This window comes from Monomorium pharaonis, chromosome 10 (assembly GCF_013373865.1).
Source record: "Monomorium pharaonis isolate MP-MQ-018 chromosome 10, ASM1337386v2, whole genome shotgun sequence".
NCBI lineage: Eukaryota > Metazoa > Arthropoda > Insecta > Hymenoptera > Formicidae > Monomorium > Monomorium pharaonis.
The window spans coordinates 10,875,921-10,901,903 of record NC_050476.1 but is presented as its reverse complement, the minus strand read 5'-3'; the positions used below and the strand labels follow the sequence as shown (position 1 = coordinate 10,901,903).

Sequence of the window (25,983 nt, the reverse complement as noted above, 5' to 3'; positions counted from 1 at the left end):
GCACACGGACCCGATTGGGCACCGACCCGTTTGTACACGGACCCGTTTGCACACGGATCCGATTGCACACGGACCCGATTGCACACCGACCTGATTGCGCGCCGACCCGTTTGCACACATACCCAATTGCACACAACACGATTCCGCATCGCAGAATAATGCAAAAACAATTTAGATAGCACAGAAAATTTTTATAAATATTTTACGAATTTATTTTTAAAAAACATTTTTTAAAAGTTATATAATCGTTTTTCATAAATTATTTAGAAATAATACAAAAATTATTATTAACAATATATAAAATATATTTTTAAAATGTACTGAAAAATATTTATGGTATATAAACTCGAAATATTTTTTATATTTTTGGATTATAATAGCATAAATATTTATTTTTAATATTTTCATAAATATTTACCATAATTTTTTTATACTTGGCAAAGTCAGACATAAAAATACGTACAAAATATTTATTATAATATTTTTCTTTCTTATACATATTTTAAAGTCGCAAACCCATGTGGTGCAGAAAATGCTTTGTACACGCAAAAGTTTCGCCCCCCTCCTGCACCCACCTCGTCGAAGTCGCTAACCCATGTACTATCTGCAATGCGGAATCGTATCGTGTGCAATCGGGTCCGTGTGCAAACGGATCGGTGCGCAATCGGGTCCGTGTGCAATCGGGTCCGTGTCCAATCGGGTTCGTGTCCAATCGGGTTTGTGTTCAATCGAGTCCGTGTCCAATCGGATCTGTGTCTAATCGAGTCTGTGTCCAATCGCGACTGTGTCCAATCGGGAAATACTACTGTGTCCAATTGCTTATGTGCGCAATCGGGACAGTCCCGGTACATGTAGACAATAACAAGTACTTATATTGATGAGTCAAATTGGCGTAGCAGATAGGTTTACATAGTTACAACCTAGTTTACACCGCGCGATCTGACCTATGCCCTAACCTATACCCCGATATAAAGTAGGCTACTAATAAACTGTTTACACCCGTTGTGTTGTGTGGCCTAAGATGGGATCGTCAAAAAGTGGCCTAACCCAAACAAGTCTGCGAGTGTTTACATCGTTGTGAACTATCGGGTTGAATCGAATATAGTGCGTAGGTCGCGGACTACGGTGTAAACTAGGTCATAAAGTACAAAATTTCGTCATCCTAGGGTCCCGGATTCAAAACCTACCAGCGGCAAGTAAGAATAAAATAAAATAATATAATTTAAATTTAATTAATTAATAAAAATTTGTTTTAAATTTAGTATGTACTGTTGATAAAAATAATTTTTTAAAAATGAAACTTTTATTTTTTTATCTTTAGTTGCAGTTAAGATTTAAGAATCCGATTAAGGAAATCTTTTAGATATCAGTTTCATGATATCTTTCTGTTCTCAAAAAAACGGCGTATTGGTTAACATTCTGACATCATTATGTTATCTTTTAGAAGACTCTTTATGTTATCATTTTCAGAAACAAGATATCTTTAGGGCTCTTTTTGACAATATATTAATTGTTCACTGGGACGTAATAAAACATATAATTCCCGTAGGCACACAAATTAAGAGAGGGTAGGTGCCTCGGGTCGAACGCACTTTTTGTGAGTAGATATAATTTACCCACGTTTGAATTGGCCACGTTCGGAATGGCCACGTGAAATATTGCATGGAGTTCAATTTGCCCACGTTCGAAACGGCCACGTTCGAAATGACCATGTTCGGAATGGTTACGTTCGAAATAGCCACGTTTGGAATGGGCACGTTCGGAATGGCCACGTTCGAAACGGCCATGTTTGGAATGATTCTTTTCTTGTTTGTGTGGAAAGTTGCAAACCCATGTGGTGCAGAGAATGCTTTGCGCGCGCGCGCACGCACGCACACACACACACACACACACACACACACGCGCGCGCGCGCGCGCGCGCGGGGGGTGCAGGAGGGCCCTTCGGTCCCCCTCCCGCACCCACCCCGTCTGAGTCGCTAACCCATGTACATTGTACTGGAAATCATGTAAAACATACGTAGCCATTTCGAACGTGGCCATTTCGAACGTGGCCGTTCCGAACGTGGCCGTTCCGAACGTGGCCATTTCGGACGTGGCCGTTTCGAACGTGGGCAAATTGAACCACGTGCAATATTTTCCGTGGCCATTCCGAACGTGGCCATTTCGAACGTGGCCGTTTTGAACGTGGCCGTTTCGAACGTGGCCGTTTCGAACGTGGCCATTTTGAACGTGGTCAAATTTACGTATGGTCATTTCGAACGTGGCCATTTTGGACGCTCCCATTTTTCGTGTCTCAAAAATATAGGTCAACGTGTCGAAAGGCCCGTTATAACCCGTTTCAAGTCGTACGTCCATCGGTCCACGTTTCGAATCAACGAATTGAATCGCTTTAACTCAAGATCGGACCAGATGCAGTTTTTGTTCGAGATGAGAGGAAGTCGTTATTAATTAAAATAAATGATGAAATTTATGTAATAAAAAAAAGAAATAACAAAATATTTATTCTAAATTTTCCAATATGTTATAAAAATATAAATGGGCGCTGAAGTCGATGTTTAACATAATTTGTTAGCTACGAGTTTACACAGATTAAGTTACAAGAATGGCTCTAAATAAAGAGTAATCTGTCGAAAGTTTCTGTTTCTTCCCACATTCCTTTAATTTTGTCGAAGAGATTCGACCTATCGCGTAGGTTAACTTCCGTTCGGGTTTAAAAAGATAAGTAATTTTTTATCGTGCTAGACATGCTACGGTATGGTTTGCAGATGGAGGAAACAATTATTTATTTTTTGCTAATATTTAGATTCTTTATTGCTTATTTTTTTGTAAAATAACGTGAAACCTTGCTTCGAACCCGAGTTTGTTTTTGTATTTCTACCTTCAGAATTTATTGTTGACTTAATATTCAAAAGGAGTTAAATATATCAACTTGGTCGTTTCGTCCATCCATGTTTGTCGTCACGTTTCTAACAGACTAATCCTAGACGCATAAAAAATTATCGAAGACCGTTGAAACGGAATTTCTTTTGTAATTTTATAGCGTTTTTCACTGGGCAGAACTAAGTGCGCACTGGAAACTCGTCGAGTTTAAGCGACACTGCCGGAGTGTACTGAAAGTGCGAGTTCTTTGCATTCCCAACTAAACACATTCTCATTCTCAGTGCCATCTCAGTGCGGTTTTGTGCGCATTGTTCCTTTGTATTTAAAACCATGACCGAATTAATTATTTCTTTTAAAGTCAACAATAATATAATATCTATCACTCTTCAGCCGCTTGAAATAGATTTTTATAATAAATTAAAGATTAAGTACATACATGTGATCTTAACTTTTGAGGTTATTCCACTACACATGTTCGAAAGAATGTTGATAAAAATTTTATTTCAGGAAAACAAGCATAATAAAAAAACGTCTTAAGCCATTCTACAATTGCGTAAACGTGATTGTAAAGTGATAGTCCATCACCTACAATGTACTTTAAAACCATAACAGTGGCTACAACTGCGGTTTTAACGACCACTTTACAATTCACGTTTACACAATTATAGAATGGGTTTTAAAGTTTCGTTGTACAGTTTGAAACATAACAATAATTTTATTTATTACAATTTGTATATTAGTAACATATATTGGTGTTAATTGTACTAATGTATAAAAAAAGATCTTTGAGCGTCTGGACGGAATGACTTATAGTTCTTATCTTTTTTACAATTAATACTTGCATTCCAGCTTGTCAAACGTTTCTTTTTGTATTTCAAAATATATATAAAAAAATTTAATAGATTTCTTTACTATCACTTTTAGATGATGATGCCTTTAGCACACAATACATAAAACACTCCTCACCCGAAATGGATTATTTGTTTTAAATGACGATAATCAGGAAATTCGGGAAATATATCGAATGAATAGTGAAGAGTAGAAAATAGAATATATATACTGTTGAAACTATTTAATTGGAAAATAGAAATAAATTTGAGCGATAAAAATTTTCTCTAAGAGCAAAATTAGTAAGATTATGTAATTATACCTGCATATTGTGTTGCAGAGAAAAATTGATATATCATGCTAATGTCCACAATTTGGCATATACTAATGATGAGCAACTGGCAGAGTGCAATAAAAAAAAATGATGCAACAAATTACTCTGAATCACAGAACTGTAGTGAAAGGAGTACCAGTAAATATAATTGAATGCAGAATTTTTAGTACTTCTATTGCAAAATAATGTCAATACTGCAACAACATGTAAAACAAAATATCCTAATGAGCAGACAATATTTTGAAATGTTTTTAATGCTTTTTAAATAAGATTTTATTTTTAAAACATTAAAAAAAAATTGTTTTGCTCATTGGGATGTGTTGATTTTAAAATTCAAATTGAAAGTTTTTATCAAAATTTGATGAAAGATAGAAGATACATAAAAAATGCAGTACATTTGATATGTAATTATATACTTGTTTTCAATTTTTGTTATACTTTACAACTTTACGTTTATTACAGTATTGTATAAAACGCGATTATGTTAGTACGACTTTAATTTATACTTTAATGATTAATAAGTTCTGTTATTTTGCAATATATATTACTAATATGGAAATTTTATGTTATTTAGATCACTGGACCGATTCGGCCACTTCATTCATCCTCGACAAATATGAAACGTACTTATCCGATATTGGTCCAATGAAGAAATTCAAAACTAAAAAACTGATGTAGTCACAAATATCTGCAGATATGATGAAAATGTTAAATGTCTGCAAAACTCCTCTACAAATTGAAAATCGGTTCAAAATGGTTTTAAAAAGAAAGAAAAAAGCAGTAGAGAATTGTAAATCAGGTAGTTCCAAAGAAGAGAGAACCATTTGAAAAAAAATTACTCAAAATTGCACGTGCAGATGACAGCATTGAACCCGAGGTATTGCGAAGTGCTAGGAGTGTAAAATATCCTAAGTTAAATGTACTTAAAATTCCGGAAAAAAATTGCAACATTAATGTCTCCCAGCATGTCATCGATGGCTCACCGAAAGCAAAAAAGTCAAAACGGAGCAATGAAGATATAAGAATGGAATTATTTGAAAAAAAGGAAGCCGCAAAGGAAAAGCGACATCAGGAAAAGTTAAACCTGATACATGAGTTGTTTGCCAAACCAAATACAGAGTAATAAAATAATGAAAACTAGCCAAAGAAGAAAGAAAAGCCAAATATAGTAATAGGTGTAATATTAGAACTATTAACTGCTTTTCTTTTAGTTTTTGGTAGTCAATGAGTAACAAAAATAAAACAATGCTCGACTGTGTTCATTAAAAGGAAAGTAGTTATATTAATAATGAAAATGTTAATGTAAGATGTTTTTTTTTATTAATAATTTTGTTTGTTTTTTACATAATTTTGTTTTATTTTCTATACTAGTTTTTTTCTCTATCAACATTAATATTGTGAATTGTCGGCTCTCCTAATTCTTTGCTTGATAAAAAGTTCCGATAGCTATTAAAAAATATAGTACTTGCAAGTTAAAAATACAATATAATAAATATTACAACATAATTTCCTTATTTTCTATAATCGCGTGATATTGTCAAGAGGCACGGTAGTGCCCCGCGCCAAGTGTACACGCAGCGAGGCACCACTGTACTTCTTTTACGCGAGATGTCTTTTGCGACAAGACCGTAATTATTGGATCTCAATAACGACTAAATTGATTGATTTCTAAATAGGCTTAATGGATGGCTTACATCCGATTTATATATTAAAGTGTTTTTATTTTTCTGCTACATGACTTATGAGCGGAGATATCGCGATTAGAATTTTTCGCTCAAGAGTAAATTTGGTTTAAGAAACGTCGGTCGTAGTCGTCATTGTTGTCGTCGTCGCCCGGCGCTTAGGACGAATGGTGGAGATTTGTACTGTTGTATCCTTGTTTAAACGTTTGACGAACAAGGATGAACGATGCACCATGCGCATGAAACGCACCCTACGTATCATGATTGGTGATCGAGTCCGCGCCGCCGCGTGTCGATAGTTCGAGGTTAGAGACGTGTTTTTTTTTGTGGGTTTAATGTGCCAGATCTAAGATAGCTATATGGCACGTATGCTTCTTATCTTTGCGGGATGACTCCCGCCCTTCTCTATACGATTCTTCCAATGGCCTTTATGAACTGATATATAACTTTGAGTGTGCTTAATTCTTCCTTTTTTAACCAGCTCCAGACGCTATCCAGCTTGCTCGCTCCAACTTTGTTCAATTGTTCCGTTAGGTTCATGTTCATTCTTGCCTCGTCATGAATATTGCAACTGAATATAAAGTGATCCAATTCTTCTCTTTCGCTACCACACTGACATCTCTCGGAGTTTATATAACCTTTGCGCGCCAAGCTTGAATTTCGGTTGAAATGGTTAGCTCTTAATCTGTTGAATAGAACTGTAGCTCTTCTAGGTAGATTCGTTCCTTTAAACCAGGGGCTTCTTTCCTCTTTTTTATAAAAGTTTTCAAAGTAAAACTTTCCTTTTATCGCTGCCTGTGTTTCCAATTCACTATTATTTCTTTGTGTTAACTCCTCTTTATGTTTGTTTCTTATATCTCTATTTGCAATTTTGAGCTCTGCCGTATGTTCTTCTTTAGTGGCCTCTTTAGCTAGTTTGTCCGCTTCTTCATTGCCCCAAATTCCTTTGTGGGCGGGGATCCATGCTATTACTTTTATTTCGAGTTCCTTCTTGATTTTACTGTACCATTTTCTAGCTTCTAGTATATAGATGTTACAAGTTGTTGAAATTTCATTATTGCTTAGGACATTGACTGTGCTTAGGCTGTCTGTTAAAATTAGAATGTTCTGTTTCAACTTCTGACGGTAGACCCATTCCATGGCTTTAGCTATTGCGCATGCTTCTGCTGTGAACACCGTAGCTGCGTTATTGAGACTCATGAAGTATCCTCTTTCCTCGCTTTCAACTATGAAGGCACATCCCACTGAGGGCTCCTTTTCTTGCTTGGATCCATCCGTGTAAATCCTGATTGTGTCCTGGTTTAACTCATATTTTTCTTGAATGTCCTGCAATAATTCTTTTTCAATTATTTTGTCTTTGATGCTATAATAATTTCCGATTTCCGTGTCTGTCATTAGGTTGTCTGTTACATCCCAATAACTGGTCATGAATAATTCTTCTCTTAAGTTTGTTTTAATACTCGATGTCCTTTTTCACTTGTTTCCATGCTTCCACTGCTATGCTTCTCTTGTAACATGGGGAGATCATTTTGTATTTCATTTCCTCCTTTTCTAGCTCCTTTATTAACTCTATTTCTTCATTTCCTGGAGTGGGGATTTCGCCTATAACTTTCACTATGTGGTTTCTTGTTAAGAATCTTGCTCTATTTTTCATACTTAATAGTTTTGATTCTGCTAGCATGACATTGGTTGGCGTGCTGTTTCTGTAACCCATGGCTATTCTCACTCCCATAAATTGTGCCTTTTCTATTTTCATTGTAGCTTCCTCCCTATTGGTGGGTAGGTAGATTGTAATTCCGTATTCTATTGTCGTCCGGACTAAACTTTTATACAGTAAGAGGGCTGTGTTTATCTCCATACCTCTTGACACCTTATTTGCATATTTCAATATATTGTTGGCTTTTCTTGCCTTATCTCTGATTGCGTTGCATTGTTTGTCAAAGTTTAGATTTGTATCCAACCATATACCGAGGAATTTTGCTTCTGCTGATAGCTTAATTTCTTCGTTATCGAATTTGATTTTTACCGTTTTATCTGTTATCCCTTGCCTGTTGAATGCCATTATTTTAGTCTTGCGTGGATTTATTTTTAGTCCAATTTTATCTAACTCCTCTTGTGTATCCTCTAGAGCACTCTCTATTAGCTTTATTCTGTTTGTAAGATATTTTTCGCTGCACAGTATCGCCACATCGTCTGCAAATTGAACTTGTTTTACTTCCTTTGGGATTGTGCTCATGATTTTATTTATGTATATATTATACAATATCGGGCTAAGGACTGCTCCTTGTGGTAGCCCCTTGTTAACCTTTCTTCTTATTATGTTGCCATTTTCTGTAGTGAAGTCAACAACTCTTTCATATAGTAGTTCATTGATAGCGTTTATTATTTTGCTTGGATATTCTTCTTCCAGTAGTTTTTTAATCATGACATCGTATAGTACATTATCGTATGCTGAGGAGATATCCACCAGTGCTACCATAGTGTTTCTGTTTCTTAGTTTATTCATATTTATATGTGCTGTTAGCTTCATAAAGTTATTCAAACAGGATTTTCCTCTTCTGAAACCTGCTTGTTGTTTGTCATATATTCCCTTAGCTTCAGCCCATCAGTTGAGTTTTTTAGCTATTATTCTCTCATACGTCTTTCTTACGCATGATGATAATGAGATAGGCCTCACATCCTCTTTGTCCTGCTTATCAATGAATATCACTTGGAACTTTTTCCATTCCTCTGGTACTTCTATATCTCCCTCGAATATTTTGTTGAAAATGAATGTTAGTACCTCTTCCAGTTCTCTCGGTAGTTCTTTCAATATGGCATATTCAACATGGTCCAATCTTGGCGCTGATTGATTTTTTCCCTTTTTTAATGCTCTTCTTACCTCTTCGACTTTGATATTTTCATTAAGTTCTTCTTTCTTGTGCTCTTTGACTTTATCTATCTTTTTAACCTCCGCCCAACTTGGGGCATATTCTTGTATTTTGGTTAGAATTGTTTCGTTTCTGTTCTTGTTCTGCCATTTATTCCAGTTGATTGTCTTACTAGGGTTGCGTAGTATTCTTAGTTTATTCCATACATATTTCATGCTTATGTTCTTATTGATACTTTCAATAAATTGATATAAGGATGTCCTCTTTTTTTGGTTGGTTACTTTTCTAACTTGGGCCTTTGCTCTTTGGAATTCTATAAAGCTGTGTATGGATTGGTTTTTGTAAAACTGTTTGAGTGCTCTTTTTCTATTCTCTATACATTCTTTGCATTCTTCGTCCCACCATGGTTTTTGACTAGACCTTTTTTTATTCTTGACATCGTTTTTCTGTTGGTTCTTGCTATCATTTTGCTTATTGTATTGTGTTTCTTTTTCCCTTGTTTTCTGCTGATTGTTATTCCCTGGCTTTTCTTTTTTCAGCGTGTTTATCATTCCTTCCACCAAGCTATTGTATAAATCCATTGGCTCTTTCTTTCTCTAGTTCGGCTTTGTCTTAAGCCACTCTGCCATTTTTCTACCATAATCTTTCCAGTCAGTGTTTTTTTTGTGATTTTATTTGATTTTTTAATATATCTTTCTAATGTCATCCTTATTTTGATATTAATGGGATGGTGATGAGATCCTCATGTATCACATTCTTGTTCATACTCTATCTTATCAATCATGTTTAGAAACGTTATTATTAAGTCCAGGTTGGAGCTAGGTTTCTTATGATCTCCCATGTATCTCTTCGTGTTTGTGTTAACTACCATCAGATCCGCATCTCATGCTACATCTGCTAGAAAGGTTCCATTGGCGTCTGTATTTTTGCAGTTCCACGCTGTATTGTGTGCATTAAAATCACCTGTGAGGATTATATTCTTTCTATTTGCAAATTGTGCTAGGAACTGTTTCCATTCATGTCTTCTTATTAAGTTCCCCGGTTTTCGATACACTACTATTAATGTTAGCTTCTCTTTTGGATTTAATATTTCTAACTCAATTGCAGTGGCTTCGCATTGACTCGGTGTGTTGCTCATGATCACTCTTGTGTATTTTATTCCCTTTTTAATCATTATAGCTGTTCCTCCCGCTCCTATATTTGTATTGTTATCTCTGTCTATTCGCTCTATATTGAATCCTTGCATGTAGATTTTATCCATTCTCTTTAGTTTGGTCTCCGTAATGCATATGATGTCCGTTTCATTGATTCTATTTTGTATTTCACTCTTTTTACCTCTGATGCCTCTTGCATTCCAAGTTATTATATTCATTGTTCCTCATTTTTTTCTTTGTCTTCTTTTCTTTCTTTGTTTTTCTTTTCCTCCATTACTTTTAGTATTTCCACGTGCATTGTCTCGATTATGACCTTTAGTGCTTCCAGGAAAGTCATTCTGCTCGTTTTTCTCAATTAGCTCTTTTATACTTTTTGCTATTGTATCTTTTTTTCCTTGTCTCTTTGTGTTGCTCTCCATTTCTACTTCTTTGTCCTGCCCTTTAGAATTGTTCTTATTCTCACCGGTGGTGGTTGCGCTACTTGTTTTAATCTTTTGCCAATAATTTTCTTCGTCCTCCTGAGTGTCTCTCTCTTTCCATTTTTCAGCGCTTCTTTTTTCCATAGTCTCGCTTCTAAGAACTGCATCTCTATATTTTGTTGCTCTTTGTCCAAACTCCTGTTTAGCCTCGGTTATTGAAATATTTCTTTCCGCTGCGTGCCTTAGAATGTCTCTTTGGTGCAGAAATTCCCTGCACAGTTTGCTATTGGCTTTGTGCCCTTCTCCACAATTTCTGTATCTTGGAACTCTTTCGCATCTGCCATGGAACTGGTCTCCGCAGATGATACACAGTCTCTCCTTTTCTCTGCACACTGCTTGTACGTGCCCAAATCTATAACATTTGTAACATTGCTTAACATCTAATATATATGGTCTCAATTTAATCTTTACAAAGCCGCCGTAAAGGGATAACGCGTGCGGCATCATATTTCCTCTAAAAGTAACAATAATGTTATTAGTAATAACGCTTTCCATTTTTTTAACTGTTCCGTTGTATCTTTTCGCGACTAATCGTTCCATCTTTTGTATGTCATCTCTTTGATCGACAGCTATAGCAAGCTCTTCTACCTTATCTCCCCAATCTGTTACCACACCTTTTATTGCAGTGTTTCTTTCTAGTAAACTGTATTCTATTTCTCTAATTTTATCAAGTTTTCTTAAGGTTCTGTTTGCTCTGTCTATTCCTATTATGTGTAAGTCCGCTGTTCTAAAGCCAGTTTTCACGAAGCTATCTGGCTTTATACTTTCTTTGGCCAATGCGTTTAGAATTCTAAAACTGTTTACCTTACCTCTTTTTTCCATATAATCCTGTTTGAGCCTTACTGTTATGATGCAATCTTCCTTGTGCCCTGTCTTAAACTCTTTATCCTCCTTCTTATCTTGTTGTTGCTCAAGCCCTCCATAGTTGTAGATTATTTTACCATTCTTGCAGTAAACGGTTTCCTTCTTGGGCTCGTCATCCGTGTAATACGTTGTTGATGAGTTCGTTGTGTCCATTGAGGTTTGTAACTGTGCGTCCTCCTTTGACGTTGATTCCGAGCTTACATCATCCATCTCTACTTCCTTTGTTTCTTCCTGGCTGGTTCTCTTTCTTTGTTTAATTTCCTCCCGTCCACCTTTTGCCTCTTCTTTATCTTGCCTCTTCCTCTTATTCTGATTTTTCTTACTTTTCTTCATGTCGTCACTTTCACCAGACACTGATTTCATGCGATTCTCTCTATCACTAATGTTCGAGATCTTTCGATGCAGTTTGTCCGGAATAATTCCAATTATTTCCTCCACACTTTCCTTCGAATATTTATTATCAAAAGCACACTCAACAACTATTTCCTTTTCTGTTTTCTTTTCTACCAAAACTTTATTAGGCACTTTATCACCCACTTTATCACTTGTTGCGTCCTTTCGTACCGAACTCTCTTTGTTCAGTTCGTTATGCAGCGCTTGCGCAGTTTTCAATCTAGCATGTTCCATGCATGTAACTCTAACCGCACTTTCGGGAATCTTTGTGACTGAGTCACATATTCCAACTGCTTTCTCTTTTTCTTTTTCTTTTTTCTCCCTTGCTCCCCTCTTCAGGGATCTCACTGCTTCCTTCTTAGCCCTGATAAGGGCTGGTTGAGGTATTTTCACACACCGCGACACCTTTACTATACTACAGTATCACCTTATCGACCACTCTGCTCACTCTCCTACACGCGATTGTTAGAGACGTGTTGACGTGCGCGAGGTTAGTTGTGATTTTAGTTTTATGCATAATTTGCATATTACATCGTGAATTTTATCGTGGAGGAAAATATGACTGTGCCTAAATTTGAAGATTAGTATAACACTGCGTTGTATAATCAGATAAGTTGCACAAAATTTTTCTTTTTTGTATGGAATAAGTATTCTGAGATAAGAGTAATACTTTGTGTTATGTTTTATTTTTAGTTATTAAAGAGAGGAAGAAACACTTTATTTGAACCGGAAAAAGAATAGAAAAAGAAAAGAATAGATGAGTAAAATATCAAAGCTCGGAATTTACAGTGTGTGTTGCTGTTTATAAAAATTCACAGAGATTCATCCCCTTTTAAATTAAGTGAACTATCATATAGAGAATTGGCAGGGTAATTCATAAAATCAAGAGGATATCAAAATAATATCAAAAGGATTATTTGAAGATGTACTTGCTAGTTTTTCAAGTATGCCATTATCTTATGGCAGGCCAGGTAAGAGAATAGTTACAAGTGTTATATTAAAAAAAAAAACATCGTATTGCAACTGTGTGGCTCTTAAATATATTGTACAACCATCTTTTTTAGATTTTGAAATAGGTGAAATATGTGAAATCTTGTCTCAAATTATTACAACATATTATATAGGCTAGTGTCACCTAGCTGGTTTGCCGATGACGTGGCCACAAGCTGTAATATTGGAGATGGATGCCAAAAATTACCTCTCCGTCTGTCTATTTAGTAATTGTCATGCGAGCTGGATAAGGCACAGAGATATACAGATAAGGTTTTTAATCAAATCAAAAATTCAAAAGTAAGTACTTAAATACTTTGTACCCGAAACAATATATTCTAATTAATATAATTCTTTTCATACATTTACAAAGATTACATTAAAAATTTTTTTTTATATTTTTGATTCTCTAACTTATTTTTTTGTAAATCAAGGCATACATGACATGAATTTTCAAAATAACTATAAGTTGACTTTTCAAATTGGAGCGACATGTCATCCTCCTATATTTTACTTTTCATTCTCTTTGCATCAATTTAATATAGCATTATATTTATTGCTATTTTACAATTAAGATTGTAGTTAAATTGTAATGGTACATTTATAATTATATTGATTGTTCTTTTACAGTTGTTGATAATAAACATATTTTGCCCATATTTTAATCAATGCTCTTAGAACATATAATCATGTGCCGGCTTGTAATGAGAAATAAATGTGTGGCTTTTGCGGAAATTTCTCAAGTTTGTTAACTTTGTATGTGACAGCCTATGTTACTTAAAAGCCATTATAAACCACATTCACAATAAGAGCCACGCTTTTGTTTCCCTTATTACAAGCTGACACATGAATGTATGTTTCAAGAGCTTTAAGTGAAACATGGACAAAATAGATTTATTATCAATAACTGTAAAAGAACAATAAACATAATTATAAACTTATAATTATAATTTAGCTACAAATAACAAATTTTTTAAATGTGATCTTTATGAATGTATGGAGAGAATTTTATTAATTATAATAAATTGTTTCGGAAACAACAAAATATTTAAATACTTACTTTTTAGTTTTTCGATTTGACTAAAAGCCTTATCGGTATATTTCTGTGCCTTATCCATATATCTGGATTGCATAGAATGCATGAGTTACTAAATAGCCTAAGGCTGGTATTCATGGTAGTCGAATCTTATTTAAAGATTGTCTCAAGCAATGTCTTAAGATGCTAATACGACTCTGTGATTGGCTGATGGCATCTTAAAATAGTACTTAAGATGATCTTGAATATAAGATCTGACTATGAATACCAGCCAAAGACATACAGATGATCCTTGGAGATCCATATAAATGTATCACCGACATTGCAGCCTGTGACCATGTCGTCGGCAGGCCAGCTGGGTGACATAGTCTGTATTGTTTCAGACAAGATTTCGTGTTTTTTTACCTATTTCAATACATTGCAAAAGAATAAACCATTCACTTTATTCTATCTTTTTTTTAAACTACGTTATATTTGGTACCTTCAAGTAAATATATTCTGTTGGCTACACTGTTATTTCCGACCTTTGATTCTAATTATATTATATAATATTCAGAGAAAGAATTACTTACAGAGAGAGAGAGAGAGAGAGAGAGAGAGAGAGAGAGAGAGAGAGAGAGAGAGAGATCAAATACACACAAATGCATATATATGTACATACATGCACATATGTATATACGTACATACGTATAGACATTAATACTCAATATGATTTCCCTCTCTCCCTCCCTCTCCCTCCCTCCCCCCTCTCTCTCTCTTTCTCTCTCCCCCTCTCTCTCTCACTCTCCGCTGCGTGATGGACGTGTCAAAGATCGCTCCACAAATGCAGTTAATTTAAAGTGATTAAGAAGTAAAAAAAAATTATAAAAAGGTGTCGTGGCTGTAAGAATACGCGTAAGGACTAAATAGGACCAAAGTTTTCTAGCGAGAGTGCGTGGATCTATGCGGAAAATCAGTGTATTTTCCATGCGGGTCATACATGTCGCGACAGGTAGACATTTATAGTGACGTGTATATTAATTACCCCTATAACCATTTCTGCTGTGACAAATGTTGGCAACAGATTCTGTTGCCAAAAAGGCGACAAATGAGAAACATATCTTGTCATTGCAAACACTATTAGCAGATATTCAGCAAATATTTAGCAACGTCTGTCATCAGAATACATGACAAAATAATAGTGAACTGCGAGCAGATTTATTGAAAGTATTGATAACAGATTGACGACAAACACCAAAGTGCAAACAATGTCAGCAAATTGCCTGTAGAAATGCAACAACATTTGTGTGTCAAAGTACACGACAGATTGATACTAGAAATGCAGCAGATCTGTCGAAATGTCAAATTGGCAATAAAAAGTGCGGCACCGTCGATAGGCGGCTTACTTTCTCGGGAGTAAAATGCAGTTAACTCGCTACATAAAGACCACTCGCAGCGCGAAGGTAAGCAAAAATTATCTTCCTTCGCTGCGCCTGCGGAAGAGTCTGATGTGGCGGAGAACCGCCACATTATACTTTTATGATACAGAACTGGTAGTATTTTCATTTTTTTGGAATGAGATTTAACTACAAAGAAATTTAATGAAATTAATTGCACCTAGAATAGATGATATACCTGCGATATAAAGGGAGAAAATAGATAGGTCAATTGAAGCCCCCCTATAGGAAATATTAGATGCTAAGGAGAGGGTTGGGTAAATTATTTAATCTGTTCCTACTCCTGAATTAATAAATCTTCCCAAGAGATTGCTTACATCGATTCTCAAATAAAATTATAACTGTGATGAAAAAAGAAATGAAAAGATTCGACAAATCTGTCGCCAATCTATCATCATTTATGAATACAGATCTGTTGCATATTTGGCGCAAATCTGCTGTGAGTTTACGTTGCAACATCTGTTCTCAATTTGCTGCGTGAATTTGTCATTGTATTGCTAGTGACAGGTCTGCTCTGGTGTTGCACCCAATTTGATATCAGGATTTGATAACAATTTTTGCTTGCAATTGGGGCGCACTCGAGGACACAGCAGGCCATGGTTTTGGCAGCCTGATTCCGCAAGAAATTTTTAGCAGTCTGCTGACAATTTGGTAGCAAATGGTTAGCTGGGTAAAGTTACGTACGTGAGTGGGCGCCCGTATCGATAGAATCGGCATCAGCCGATACCTACTAATATGGTCGATGAATATGCGGAATATAGATGTGCCGCATGTAAGAAGAAAATAATAGCGACAGGAGTCAACGTGGGCATGGATACGAAAATTGATTGGCTAGTAAGAACTATGAGAGAGAGATGAAATGGCATGCAAACGAGAAATAAAAATGCTGATTAAGGAAACAGTGCAAGAGGAAATAAAAGCTATTAAACAAGAAATGGAAGACCTACGAAAAATAATACGAGGAGGAATGCAGGCGTCAGCGGAAAATGTGCGCGGCAGTTACAGTGAGGCAACGAAGAAAAAGAAGAAAAACATCATAATCATCAAACCGAAGACTCAGCAAAAAAGTGAGACCACTAAAAACATAATAAAAGAAAAGGTTGATATTAAGAATATGCCAATGGGTATAACAAAGGTACGAAAAGGAAGAGAAGGAACAATAATTCTAGGATGTGAGACCGGAGGAGAAATAGATAAATTAAAAGATGTAGTACAGTCTAAACTAGGTGACAATTATAATGTTACAGAATCATTACAAAAGAAGCCGAAAATAAAAATTGTTAATATTAGCGAGGAAGAAATAGAGTTGGATGATGATGAGCTAATAGATACAATAAAGAAACAGAATAGTATTGGTGAATCTCGTATAAGCATAATTAAGAAAATCCCGAAAAGAAAAAATATGGATGATAGTCAGTCTAGAAGGAAAGGAAAAGAAGGTAGATCTTTAATAATTAAAGTAGATGAAGTAACACATGAATTGATGTTAAAAAAACAAAAAGTTGAATATAGGCTGGAGAAAATGTCCTGTGTTCAATCACTTCAGCATAAAGAGATGTTTCAAGTGTTGGGAATTCTACCACATTGCAAAAAATTGTACGAGGAATGAAACGTGTCATAAATGTACAGAAAAGCATAAAGCAAGTGAATGTAGAGAGAAACAGAACAAATGTGTAAATTGTATGTTTAAAATAAAAACATATAATTTAAAAATAAAAGACGATCATGATGCTCTGGATCCGGAATGCCCGACATATAAGAGGGCTATCGAAGAGGAGAAGAGGAGAGGTGGATGGGAAGCCAAAAAATAGCAATTACAGAAAGAAGAGGATCAGATAATATATACAAACGCGCAAAATTTAATGGCACATAAGGACGAGATACAGCATCAGATTATGAAGAAATTAAATCCGGCAGTTATTGCATTGTCGGAGTCGAGACTGATTGCGGAAATTAAAGACAGTGAAATAAGTGTACCGGGATACAGTGTGGTTAGATGCGACGCGGAAAATAGAAATACAGGGGGGGGGGGTGCTCTGTATGTAAGAGACATCAAGTATGAAATAGTAGTATTGAAAAAATTAGAAAGGATTGTATGGTGCGTTGCAATAGAAGCAAAAGAGAAATTGTTTAAAGGAGTGTTAATGGTAATATATCATTCACCGAGTGCGTCACATAGAGAGTTTATAGGATTCTTAGAGGAGATAGTAGAAGAATTAACGATAAAAGAAGAGTGTATAATATTAGGAGACTTTAATATAGATTGTATGACAGACTCTTATTATACAAATAAACTACTAACGACTATGCAAAGTCTAGGTATGAAGCAATATGTGGCTAAACCAACGAGAGTTACCGAAAATAGTAAAATAATTATAGATCTAGTTTTTGCGAATAAAGATATGAATGTAGAAGTCAAGTACAAACCTAAGATAACGGATCATGCGTGGATAAAAGTCGTCATAAATATGAACAAGATTGTAAATAAAAAGAAAGAATTCAGTGGCAGGGATTATAGTAGATATAATGCGGATGAGTTTATTAAGCTAGTGGAGAGTAATTTAGAAAAAGAATATGATTTAGATATTAATGAGTTAGATATTAATGTAAGGGCAAAGAATTTAATTAATAGTATTGTAGATGCGCTAGACATCTCAGCACCTAAGAAAATTTTTAGAATACCGAAAATATGGGAATATTATGAAAACATGATTGATCATAATAGTAACAATCCCATAACTATGTGGAAATCATTAAAAGAATTTATTAGAGGAGGACCAATAGGCGCAAAAGTTGTAAGAAAAATAGATTTTGAAATATTAGACAATAATATAGAGTGTGATATAGCTGATAAATTTAACTTATATTATATACAAAATATTAAAGACATAATAAAATCTATAGATAAGAATTATACAACGAGCACAAATAAGAGAACTATTTATTGTATTGAAAAGAAGGGAGAGCTAGAAAAATTTGAGTCGATTACGACAGAACAAGTAAGAAAAATCATTAGGGAATTACCAAAAAAGAAAGGTACAGAAGAAGAAATAACTAGCGATATATTAAAAACGGTTTTGTGTCATAGAAGAGAAATATTGTGATATAATAAATAAGTCATTGAGTGAGGGTTGTTTTTTGAAAGAGTGGAAAACATCCACGATAATTCCAATACCAAAAGTAAAAAAACCTAAGAGGGCAAGTGATTATAGGCCTATTAATATATTACCAATATATGAAAAAGTATTAGAGATAATAGTTAAAAAGCAAATTGAGGTCTACCTAGAAAGTAATAATATTATAACGGAACATCAGTCGGCTTTAGGAAAAATTATTCGTGTGAAACAGTAATTCAAACAGTTATAGATGAATGGAAATTGATTATTAATGAGAGACAAATAGTAGGAGTTATTTTTGTAGATCTTAAACGGGCTTTTGAGACAATTGATAGAGAAAGATTATTAGAGAAATTATGCCAGTATGGTATTACAGGAACAGTTCTAGAATGGTTTAGGTCGTACTTAAAAGATAGAATGCAACAAGTTCAATTTAATGATAGATGGTCTAAGATACTGATTACGGAATACGGAGTGACACAGGGTTCGGTATTGGGCCCATTGTTGTTTATAATATATATGAATGATATTGTTAACGTTTGCTCGGATGTGTGTAATATAAAAATGTTTGCGGACGATACGTTAATATATGTAACAGGTGAGAGGAGTGCGGAGGTAGAGAGGAAATTGAATATTGCATTTAACGTAGTGGAGGAATGGATAAATATTAATAAACTGAAAATGAATGCGGGGAAAACAAAATATATGTTAGTTAGAGGTATAAGGAAAGAATTGAGAGGCAATGCTATTGTGAGATGTTTGGATGGAAATGAGATTGAGCGCGTAAAAATAATAAAGTACTTGGGCATAATTATTGATGATAGACTTAGATTCAGCGGTCACTGTGATTACATGCTAAAAAAAAATAGGGAAGAAAATAAGTTTTTTAAATAGAATGGGGAACTTTATCTCGGCTTACACTAGATGTACGATATACAAGACAATTATAGCACCTCACTTTGAATATTGTGCGACGCTACTAATAGATATGGGAGATACATAGTTAAGTAGGCTCCAAATAGCGCAAATAGAGCTATGAGAGTCATATTGCAATGTGATACGTACCAAAGTTAAATGTATGCACCAAGCGTTGCAAATTATAACCATAAGACAAAGGCTGTATTACAATATGTGCATGTTTATTTTTAAGATCTTAAATAATATGATGCCGGAGCAATTTAGTAATAGACTTAGAATAGTAGAGGGAAAACGCGAAACTAGGCAGACAGGGGATATTGTTATTGAATTTCGAAAAACAAGAAGCGCGCAAAAAAGTTTATTTTATGAGGGTGTGTTAATGTACAACGCATTACCACGAAGTTAAACATTGTAATCGTTTAGAAATGTTTAAACAAATGTTAAAAGAGTTTGTTTTTAATGATGTAGCATAAAATTGTATATATATGTATTGAAAATAGCTGTATTGAGAAAGCTAATAAAAGATCAATCAATCAATCTCTCTTTCTCTCTCAATTTAACAATAATACTCTTTCTAACACAATAATTATAATTTATTTACATGTCAAATAATGTTACTTTTCTTACTTTTTCTTATTATTTCTTAACTACTAACTTTCTCTCTCTCTCTCTCTCTCTCTCTCTCTCTCTCTCTCTCTCTCTCTTTCTCTCCCTCCTCCTCTTCCCTCTCTCTTTCTCTTTTCTTACTCGTTCACTCATTTTTCTTTTTCTATTTTTCTAATTTAAGTTCAAATAAAGTATTTTTTCTTCTCTTTCTTTAAATAACTAAAAATAAACCACAACACAAAGTATTAATTTATCTCTAAATACTTATTTCCAATAAAAAATGAAAATTTTGTATAATATATTTATCTGATTGTACTACACATAGTGTTATACTAATCTTCAAATTCGACACAGCCGTATTTCTATCTATGATATAATAGGCATATTATGAAAATAAATTAAAATGTAATCAGAAAAAAATATAACTAATATAACCTTTGTTTTGTTAAATATTTTAATTCAATCTGAATCTCGATCTTTAATTAGATATAAACTTTAAAATTGTCTTAAGAATTTTCATATATATTATAAAAAGAAATGAGATATCTGACACTACAAAGTTAGTGAAATCCCAACAAAATTACCTTTTAAAAAAAAGGTATAAAAAAGCGCCAAGTATACGTGCGCATCAAACGCCCTTAAAAATCTATTTTTGTACAAAATAATTTTAATTTGGCATTACAAATGTACGAAATTTTAATAAAATTCTCTTTTCGCCCAAAACAACAAAAAGTTAATTTTCTCTACAAAAGTAATGATATGAAGAAAATGCACCAACTATGAAAATGGATGTTATACGAACTAAAACATCCACTTTTACAAATAATTATTTGTACAAATATTACAAATAAATATTTTAATACAAATTTTACTTGGCGCCGCTAAACCGAATAATTCACTTTAATACAAAATCGCTTTCTTACAATTTAACTTACATAATAAAATAATAATTACTTAAAATTATATTTTTTTACAAATTTAGAAATCGCAGATATAGTATTGGTCTAGTAATATTATTACCAATAATATTACTAAACCAATGTAATATTACTCTTAGCAAATAAGTTTTTTCGCTACCAAAAATAAATAAATCTGAATATTTATAAACAAAAATGTTTATTATTATGGTTTACATACAAACAAATACATATGCAATATATAATTTAAGTATTGTTGTATCAGGCTTTATTTCATGGAAAAAGTACATTTAATAAATGATCTCTTTTAATTTCTCCTAATCTCCGGAGTAGAGTTTCTTGTTCTCCTCTACCTTCATCATTTAGTTCTTGATTGTCTAACTCGATATCATTATTCAAAATAAAATCATCGTTGTTGTCAATGCATAAGTTATGCAAGACGCAACAAGAATTATGAATTTAGACATTTTATCAACGCTATGAAGATCTAATTCAGTAAGTTGTCGAAAACGATTTTTCAAGAGTCCAAATGCATTTTCGATTAACACTCGAGTTGCACAAAATTTTTTATTAAAATTTCGCTGCTTATCGAACAGATTTCCATAATCCCTATAGGGAACCAGTAGCCATTCTCTTATGGGATATGCTGCGTCTCCTAATATATGAAATTTTCCATCACAGATTTGTGGTAAATCATTATTGATGTCCGATAACTTTACTCGCGAATCGTGGATCTTTGTTGGAATCCCAGTGAAGACAACGATAAATCTTTTTCGAGCATCACATATACCTCATAATGTGATTGCAGGAATATCATGCCTATTTACGTAGTTTGATTTAATTTTATGCGCTGGTGTTCGTACTTTTATCGACGTACCATCGATACAGCCAATTACATTAGAAATACCAGCAATCTGAAAATTACATATACTTTAATCAAGTAATTGTTATATTTTTTTGCATGAATAATTATCAATAAATATACCTATATGTATATATATGTATATGGAAAGAGGGAGAGAGAGAGAGAGAGAGAATTATATATATACATATTACAATATTAATAATCTTCAGATCAACGTACTTGTAAGAACTCGTTTGCAGAAACTTCGTTGTCTTCAAATTTTATGGTTTTTAGAGCCATGTCAAATAAAAAATTAAGTACTCGGTCATTCTGCCTGAAAGTTGTTGCATGACATACACCAAATCTTTGCGACACATCTCTAAGGCAGACTTTATTCCCAGCAAACCTATGGAATGTTCAATTACTATTAACACAGAAATTATAAGTAGTATTTCAATACAAATGAATAAAAACTTACCACAGAAATGATAAAATATCCAATTCTGCGGTGGTAGGTTCACTACCTCCGTGACTCCGATCAAGTGGATAGAATCCAGAATGTTTATAAATTTCTATTATTTTATAAGCTGTTGTTCAACGCGAAAATGACTTTTGAACTATAACAATAATGTAATTTAATTATTAATATAGAACATGTAAGTCTAGCCAGTTAGTGTCATTTATTATTTAAGAATCTTTTTTTTAAATAAAAAATATTTATTTACTATTCGCATACATTACAACAAACGTTTCGACCTTTCGGATCCTCTTTAGTGTTCTTTTGTAAACAAATAATATCCGCAATCCGTTATATATATGTTTAATGTGATACATAATTAATAATATAATATTTTAAGATAAATATATTTTAATTAATATTTTTACAACACAAATAAAGGTTTTAAGATAAATTTTTATTGATTCTTATTGATTTTCTTTTTGCTTGCCCATTATTAAATTTTAATCAGTTCTTGCACTAGAATTGAGGACATTATAATATTAATTGTTTACAAATCAAAAGAATACTGAAAACCCAAACGGAGAGCCAAAACGTTTGTTGTGATATATGCGAGTAATAAATATTTACAATTATAAAAAATTAAAAAACCTCTAAATAATAACGACAATGTCCAGCCAGGCTTACATGCTTTATATTAGGAATTTATTTTTATTTCGGAAAAGCCTATGAAATAGATAAATATACCTCTTTATCCATAAGGTTATGTACCACTTCAATAAAATTTTCTATTTTTGGAATTTTCCGCGGATTTTCTTCTGCGAAAAATTCTTCATCACTGCTGGATGACAATGATAACAAATCTAGGGACGGAATTCATAGACCGATCTTAAGTTCAAGAATTATCTTAAGTCTAGCTTCGAGCCGACTTGAGACTTACTTAATCAATGAAATAACAGCATTGACGTCTCAAGATCGTGCTTAAGAATCTTGAATAAGATTCGACTATGAATACCGGCCTAGCAGTTCAAGCTAAATGTGCATTCCGCGAATTGGAAAAGTTTTCAATGTCGCGCGCTGCCATATTGCACTGAATTGAGAAACACCAATGTTTGAAACACCGTCCCTCGGAGCTCGTGCCAAATTTCCGCACTATAGTGCAAAAACTCGGCACTAAACTTTCCAGTGAAACAGCGCGCACTATCTTCGTGCGCATCGAAACGCCCAGTGAAACACGTTGCCCGCGGATGGTGCGCACTGAGTGTGCACTAGTGCGACCAGTGAAAAACGCTATTATTTGTTTCTCTGACAAAGGAAAATCGTGGAGTCCGCCGGACGTAACAAAATTAATAAAATATTTTTAATTATTTATTCATATAAAAGAAATATTTTACTTTATGCCTTATTTTGGTAACATTGGAAAATATCCCCAGACTATTATCCAAACACAATATCTAAAATTGGGATATAAGACGTCTTTAAGAGGATGCTAAACTGCCTATCAAACTTGATTGAGGTCGATAATGCAGAGTCATTATTTATCCTTGTTCATGAAAAAATTTACTTTAAAATACAAGTTATATAGCTTATACTTACAAATAAATGGTGTCTCGCAGTTTGGAATAGAAGGAATAAGACTATATTTGTCAAATTACGTTTACAAGCCCTAAAAAAACATATTTATGTGATCAAAAATTTTATTCGTTTAAGCGCTTCTATTTTTAAAATATCTTTTTTGTACGGCTTGTAATCGTAATTTGACGATTATAATCTTATTCCTCAATCTATTCCGAACCCGGGAACACCATTCATTTGTACGTATAAGCTACATAACTTGTATTTTGAAGCAAATATTTTTATGAACAAATAAACTTTAAAAAATTTTTTGCATTTTTTGTCTTTATCTAATCGTCGCCGGGTTCATTTGTGTACGTACTTTAAAAGTGTAAAAGGATTATCAATTCTGTAAATTCAATTCGAAATTAAGTGATAAATACAGAATGTCGGTAAAACACACGGCTTTAGCATCCTCTTAAGAGGATGCTAAACTGCTCGTCAAACTTGATCGAGGTCGATAATGTAGGGTCATTTGGGCACGTTATTAACAAAATTTTGTATGTATTTCTCTTATAGATTTCGAAATCCTTTTCTAGAATTAATTGTGGAGAATTTTTAATTCTGTAAATGCAATAAAAAGTTGTACATTGGAACAAATTGTACAATTCTGACGATAAAACAGATAGGATCCTCTTAAACACCGAAAACTTTTTTTCTAAGGTTCCTAGGCTCATTCTAAAAGCACAGTATTGTTCTTTGCTGAAATGCCAAGTGCGCTCCATGCTTATTTTATACGTACAAAGTCTAAAACTTTTATACGCAGCCAATGTTTTCACGAGTCGACTACAGAAGTCGATAACAAAACTATAATTTTCTAACTTTCTTTCGTTTTTCGTATGAAATTGATCGCAGCGCACCGCGTTATTATCTGTATTTTAATTTTGGAGAAGGATTTTCAATTCCATGCAATCAATAAAAAGATTTCGGTGTCCGAAAATTAATGATAAAACAGAGCAGTTTAGTATCCCCTTAAGATGTCTTTTATGCCCGATTTCTTCACTTTCCAATAAAGTTATCCAGAGGATAAATATCAAGTTTAACCAATCACGTGTATGGATCTGGTAGTTTATCTCCTGGATCATTTTAACCGCAAGATAACTGGACGTGAAGAAATTAGACGTACTGTCATATTTTTAAAAGATGTCTGTTGTCTGGGTCGGAAAATATCATATTTTCATATCGCCAAATATATTTTCAGAACAGAATAAAAAATCTGATCATAGATTATTAAAATTCAATTTTCAGCTTACCATTAACCACCGATTTTATTATTTTATCTTTTTTTCTAATAAATACAGGCGTGTAAAAAAACGGTCAAATTTTTACAAAAATTTTTCATCCGTTTCTCACATTAAAAAAAAATCTTTTTCTTTTAATATTTAATTCTTCGAATTTTTAATCAAGATTATCATAATTCTGAACCTTTTTCCTTTCGATTGAAAAAAAAACGTTGAAATTGATTAAATTTATTTGGAGATATGAGCCGATAAAGTTTAAGAGTTACGCTAATCTAAGTTTGTATTAATTGTATCTTCTTTATAATTCGTATCCTGAGGATTAAAAATATTTATGATAAAAGTATACTAATTATGAATCGAAAATGATATATAGATACCTCGGAGAAAGAAAAGCTTCCATGTTGCTGTCCGTTCGTGATCTGTGCCCACTGCGGGTATAGATATGTAGAGGCGCATTGTCACACGGTACCATATAAACGACTAAATTGATACATGGATGAAGACTAACCTGCGACGCTAAAATTTAATCAGATATGTTTAACGTACATTTTTTTTTTGCACATATTACGAACCTAATTTTTTCTCCAATGGTGTCACAAGTTGTGGCAGAACACTCTCGCGTAGAGCAAAGTGTTTGCGACTCGGACTACTGTCGGGTACACGTCTGGGATTCATATCTAATGGTAACAAGTACAGCCACTGCGATTTAACCGAAAAATTACTTAAGACGGACAGTTCATCCAGAAACGGTTGTATGTATTCTATAACAAGAAATTATATATTATTGAAGTCAAATATAAATTATTATACGATTTTCTTTAACGATTAAAATTGATGTTCATTGTAAACATATGGTATTATTCTTCGCAGTAACTAATGTTTGTTAAAAAAAAATACATTTTTCAGGCAAGGCAATAACTGAAATTAGGATCAATAAAAATATCAAATATAAAAAAATAAAATGTGTCTACAATAACAGATTTTGATGCCTAATAATAATAATAATGTCTTGGTGATCGAACTGTTGAAATGGACGCTTAAGCGTTTTCATTGGTTAATGCGCTTGAGGCACCAAAGAGCAGTGTCATGCATTAACATGAAAGGCGCTGCATATTTTTGTTCAGTGGAAGGGTGCCCTGTCTATGTATTATTAAAAATCGATGGACACGACCAAAGAGAAGTCTAGTCTCTCTAGTTTAATTCTCGTCACTTCCTTTTCTTCTTCCGACGTGAAAATACCGCGTAGACAATGTTACGCATCAGGTTTTAATTCGTATATTTATCTCAAATAAAATTAGATTATTGTGTATAAAACACTACCATC

At 33.7% G+C, this 25,983-nt stretch overlaps 2 protein-coding genes and 1 long non-coding RNA gene across 6 annotated transcripts in view; all 3 read right to left on the bottom strand.

Moving 5' to 3' along the window:
- Positions 1–25,983, bottom strand: part of LOC105831067 (GPI transamidase component PIG-S) — a 293,030-nt gene that overhangs the window by 53,922 nt on the left and 213,125 nt on the right. For all 3 annotated transcript variants that reach the window (XM_036293075.1, XM_036293076.1, XM_036293077.1), the window contains exons 5-6: positions 25,232–25,420; positions 25,037–25,175 (exon numbers count right to left, since the gene is read on the bottom strand). In XM_036293075.1, the coding sequence (XP_036148968.1) occupies positions 25,037–25,175; positions 25,232–25,420 (328 nt within the window). The remainder of the gene's footprint in view (positions 1–25,036; positions 25,176–25,231; positions 25,421–25,983) is intronic.
- On the bottom strand, positions 5,353–7,175 carry LOC105836376. Its single transcript, XM_012680365.2, has one exon. The coding sequence runs from the start codon at positions 7,150–7,152 to the stop codon at positions 6,130–6,132; it is 1,023 nt and encodes a 340-aa protein (XP_012535819.2). The 5' UTR covers positions 7,153–7,175; the 3' UTR covers positions 5,353–6,129.
- LOC105832505 lies at positions 20,552–23,348 on the bottom strand. 2 transcript variants are annotated; one of them, XR_001138741.3, is made up of 3 exons: positions 21,826–23,348; positions 21,588–21,753; positions 20,552–21,417 (listed from the first exon to the last, which is right to left on the bottom strand). It is a non-coding gene; the product is annotated as an uncharacterized LOC105832505 (long non-coding RNA). The 2 variants fall into 2 exon arrangements; XR_004964854.1 differs by having other exon boundaries at positions 21,588–23,348.